General features: G+C 44.7%; 1 protein-coding gene across 1 annotated transcript in view; it reads right to left on the bottom strand.

Moving 5' to 3' along the window:
• srpk2 (SRSF protein kinase 2) overlaps window positions 1-4,801 on the bottom strand; it is a 103,357-nt gene extending 98,556 nt beyond the window's left edge. The window contains exons 1-2 of the mRNA XM_034685159.1: window positions 4,614-4,801; window positions 4,265-4,331 (exon numbers count right to left, since the gene is read on the bottom strand). Coding sequence (XP_034541050.1) covers window positions 4,265-4,331; window positions 4,614-4,629 — 83 coding nt within the window. The 5' untranslated portion in view covers window positions 4,630-4,801. The remainder of the gene's footprint in view (window positions 1-4,264; window positions 4,332-4,613) is intronic.
• Between the last annotated feature and the right edge of the window lie 314 nt (window positions 4,802-5,115).

Genomic DNA, 5,115 nt, shown 5'->3' with positions numbered 1-5,115 from the left:
TAATCACAACCCTAACCCTAACCCTAATCACAACCCTAACCCTAATCACAACCCTAACCCTAACCCTAACCCTAACCCTAACCCTAATCACAACCCTAACCCTAATCCTAATCACAACCCTAACCCTAACCCTAACCCTAATCACAACCCTAACCCTAACCCTAATCACAACCCTAACCCTGACCCTAAAGCCCAAGATCCACAGGATGCGTCGCGTTACGTTACGGCTGCGCCGCGCACGTCGCAGCAAATAGGTTCCCATTCAAGTCAATGCTCTAGAGTCTACAGGGCGCGCTGCGGCGCGTCTCAGCTCCGTCTCTGGAGCGTTCCGCCGCGCCGCTCTGCCAGACATACGCGGGGAGTCTATTTTCGCCGCTCCCCGCGCCCAGCACGCGTCAATCGACACAGAAATGATCGAACTATCCCGGAAGTCAGGCACGAGGATCGTATGCAACATCCGCTCACTTTCAAAATAAACACCATGTGCAAACACAAGATCGTAAATTTCACCACTTCTTCAACATTACGTCATAACCTGTGGCATCGGGCCAGACGTCAGTCTCAAAAGATATCCGACACCATGGACGAGGAAAAGTTTATACTGTGTTGTTCTCGCGCGTTTTGGAATTCTCGAGGGATCTTGAGTTTCCTGCTCCGGAGTGCGCGCCGCTCCAAACACGCATCCTATGGACCAGGGCGAAAGCCCCGGGACGGAGCAGAGCCGTGTCGCAGCCGTAACGCGGCGCACACACATCCTGTGGATTCCCCGAGTAACCCTAACCCTAAGCACATGCTTACTACCATTTGCACTCTTAGTTTCCCTTGGAACTATTTGTATTGTTAAACGTATCAATGTAAATACTTCAGACCTGTACCATAGTGATAAACAGATAACACTTCAATTCGAATCAAGTAAATACCACTTGCATCCTTTAAAACAGAGGGTCATTTCATTCCTTGTGGACTCAACATGACAGTATACTTACTTACAGGAGCAAGACTCACATATCCCTTCAGCCACCAAATGGTATCATAACAATGGTGTGTATGCTGTTTTGTAATGACACAGCACAATTTTATCATTTATTAGAAATGCATTCAAATTATTTCACGGACCCCCTTGCTATGGGTCGCGGACCCCAAGGGGTCCCAGGACCCCACTTTGAGAACAACTGAGCTAGAGTACGGTAATTGAGTTCTAAGCCTGCAGAGAAAGTTGTGAGGCACAGACACCCAAGCTCTCTGCCCGACTCCACTGGTCACACTATAACTTAAATATAAGACTCTTTGAATCAAAAGAGCACTCTACAAGGTTAATGTACCATAAAACATAAACAATATACCCCCGTTTTCTGTGAATGCATGATTATGAAGTGAAGGGGAAAAGATGTGAAAAAGTTGTGCAGTGTCGCTGTCTTTTCCAGCACAGCGTGCACTCAACTTTCAATGAATGGAGATGTGTTTTGTTAATCGGGTCAGGTCGCACGCAGCCATGTTGGAATAATTTTCCAGGACTATATGTGATTTTCCAGGACATTTAACTTTTTCTCCCATTTTCCAGGTGTTTTCCAGTACTGGAAAACTGGTCAACTGTTTTCCAAGTTTTCCAGGTTTTCCGGAATGCATGGGAACCCTGCTTATTTTTTGTGCACAGGAAACTATATTGATTCTGGGCGAATCATCTGAAAGCATTATAATGAAGTTGGGCTGACCATGGCTGCCAAATATTTAAATACATTTTAACTAAGAATATCTGTGTCCAATTTGTTGCATGTCATTTGCTACTCTTTCTATCTTTCAAAAGGACGTAAAATCTTCCCTCCTTAGTGCAACAGTTTGAGTATGGTTCGGTATAAGCATAGATTAAACTGACCTCACATAATCTCCAACATGACCCTGCTTCATTCACTGGTTAAAGCTGTCACTATTTGCCCGTGTATTTGTTCATTGGCCACTTGATTTCCTGGCCACTCTAAGATTGTAGAATTATTTTATCTATGCGAATGAATTGAGTGGAAATGCATCAGAGTGCTTGTATGAATAGGTTCAGTGTTAGGAAGTTGTATCATCTTAAATCAGAAAAGATCAAAGTCAAGAGACAATGCATGGTCTGAAACTTTTCCTCCTGAGTACACAGTGCTCCGAATGTTACGGTCTATCTGCGGTTTATGTGTATGTGTGTGCATGAGTGTGTGTGTACGGGAGTTTGTTGTGGTTTCGGAACACAAAGCTTGCCTCAGCTGTAGGAAGCCCTGCAGCAGAGGCCAGGCAGGACTCTGGATCAAAGCAGATCACAACCCTCAAGCATGAACTCTCTCTTTGAACCGGGAGAAAGGGTGTAAGAGAAGTCAAAAGAAAGAGAGTGGGGTGTTGAGATTTGTGTGTGTTAGTAGGAGTGGGTGTGTCAGCTTGCCCTGATGCCACTTTAATAACCTTGATGTATAGAAACATGTCTCAAATCAGGAGGGACGGCATGGATGACTGCGTCTGAGCAAACTAATCTATATGAGAGAAAGAGCCAAACGTGAAGAGAAAGAGACAGCAGGACAGAAACTGAGACGCCGCAGTCCCACATGAATCTTTTGAGACTCAAGTGGATGATAAATCCTAGAATTTAATCTTGATAGCTTCCACTGAGCAGACTGTCAAGTGTCATTTCTTTCCCAACTCTCATGTGGCTGAACTGAGTGAGTGTCTTCAGCCTTGTACTAGGAGCAGGTTGCAACCTTTTTACACAAAAATCAACCTGTCCTATATCATGCCAAACCTTGCCATTTATTTTGATAGATTTAGTTGATCATAGGGGTTTTATGCACATGTGAAGCAGCCAGCCTGATGATATGGATCCTTGTGGTATTGATTCAAATTAAACATATGAGTAAATACAAGAACATGGAGTGGCTAAATGTATGCATTCTGGTTGTATTGATGTTCCTTATTCCGATTCACATACTAAAACTTGAGTATTGGCCAACAACTTATTGCCCTTTGTGTGTGATTAAACAAAATAGATAAATATATATTAGATTGGTATATACTGGACTTTGTCTAAAGACTATCTTTAGGTCGCACTATAGATAAAGCCTTTGATGATTTTCACTGTCAATCCTGGTGGCATTTGTAAATTAAATAATCCAAAGATTAAGTATTGATAAAAATAGTTGCTGTTGCAGGATTACATCATTAAATATACGATCAGCTTTTCTGATTCACCAGCTTTCTTCTCTTGCTTAATCCTTATCAGGGTTAAGCTCCCACTGTATATATCCCTGCATACACTGAGCACAGGATGAGACCACATCCGCAATATACCATCAATCTCAGAGCTATTTCTGTTTTTCTCAAAATAGCTGCTTTAGGAATACAGAAAAATAAAAAAATAAAACAGGTAAAAGTCCAGCAAGATTAAGACCTCACACATACATTCATTTTTCCAATGCAATATTTGCTACAGTGGCTGAACCACCTCATTGGAATTAGTGCACACATGTGTAAGGAATAATTCAAGGTGCAATATTTTGAGAATTCCAGCACATTCTAGCAGCCTGAACAGAGCAGCCCCCCTAGGGTGGTCGCACCTTTGGTATCACCTAATTGATGCCTTCTTCTGCTGCCGGTGACGTCGCTCCAATAGCATCATGCCATGAAGTCAAAGCCCCCACTCACTCTCTCCACTCATATTCGCATGCACTTTACAGAGCCACTGCGCTGCTCACGCCGAGGAACACACCGTACATCTTCATCCTCCAGCAAGGACTGGAGGCACACACCAGGAAACATTAATGCACTAACAATTTTAAAGAAAAGTGACACAATCAATCAACATGTAAGGCGAGTACACCTGATCCGTGTAACACTGATATCACTGCTGCAGAATGAGCCATGGGAATGAGCTGTCACATCTGTCAAAGATCACAGTTCATTAATACATCCTCATTTTGAGAGCCGAGATAAGATGTCAGTGAAGTGTTGTGCATGCAAATATAACAGGCAACACCCGTCAGGGCGTCAAGTGTGAACAGATACCCAGCCTGAGTCCACCAACGTAGATTTCAACTTCCCCACACTGCACACTAGCTCGTCTGTGGGATGAAAATACACACCTATCTGCCATATGTGCGCACAGTCTATACCGCCAACGCACCGGCAGCAGCCCCGGCGTCACAGGGAGAGCGACCCCGCAGCCCAGCGCACCAAACCCCGGTACACAAACACTCCACACTCACTACGACGCACGGTCATCAGGCGCCGCCGCCCCGCTTACCTCCGATGGTGACCCGTTCTGTCTTTTTTCCCCTTCGGCCTCCTTTTCCTGGCCTGGATGGCCATGACTGCCGGGGTGATGGTGTGTTTGTCCGCAGGCATGATCAGCGTCCGAGTCCAGGGAAGGGTGTAAGAAGGGAAGGAGGGAGGGAGGGAAGAGAGAGAGAGAGCACAAACACACACATCATCAGGATCTGAAGCTGACTGGCAAGGGTCATAAAGCGTCGCTTACTATGCCCCGATATGTATGCTTCATCATAACAGGCTGAACTTCCGCTACATTTATGTGAAAAACAAAAGCAGGAGAGTTTTTGTGAAGCTGGGGGAGAAGGCAGGGGGATCATACACACCTTTCCTGGAGCTCATGTTTCCTCCTCTTCCCCTCAGCAGGAGCGGGCAGCTCGGTGGCAGCAGCCGGATTCTCCCTGCCTTTCGCTCGCACACACACACACACAGCTCTCTCTCTCTCTCTCTCTCACTCACACACACACAAACACCGCTCACACACACACAAACACCGCTACCTAAAGATGGCACGCGCTCCCTCTGCCGTTGGAAGCAGGGGTCGCGCGCAGTCCTGCTTGGGCATGAGCATGCGCCACTCGACGTCAAATAATATAGGCTACATTTTTATGATTGTATAAAGTTAATTGGGATTTAAATTAAGTTCAAATGCTACATATGTTTTTTCGTCTATTTGGTGGAACAGTAAAAAATAAAACAGATAGTAAAATGTACAAACTATCACTATCTGTAGACTAGTTTAGCCTGAGTGTTGTATTTGCAATTTGTATGTCCACTGTTTCAGTAAAACATTATTTTCAATTATCTATTTTTTATTGAACTGGATGA

This window comes from Notolabrus celidotus, chromosome 6 (assembly GCF_009762535.1).
Source record: "Notolabrus celidotus isolate fNotCel1 chromosome 6, fNotCel1.pri, whole genome shotgun sequence".
NCBI lineage: Eukaryota > Metazoa > Chordata > Actinopteri > Labriformes > Labridae > Notolabrus > Notolabrus celidotus.
The sequence above is the reverse complement of the archived record's forward strand: the minus strand, read 5'-3'. Positions and strand labels throughout refer to the sequence as shown.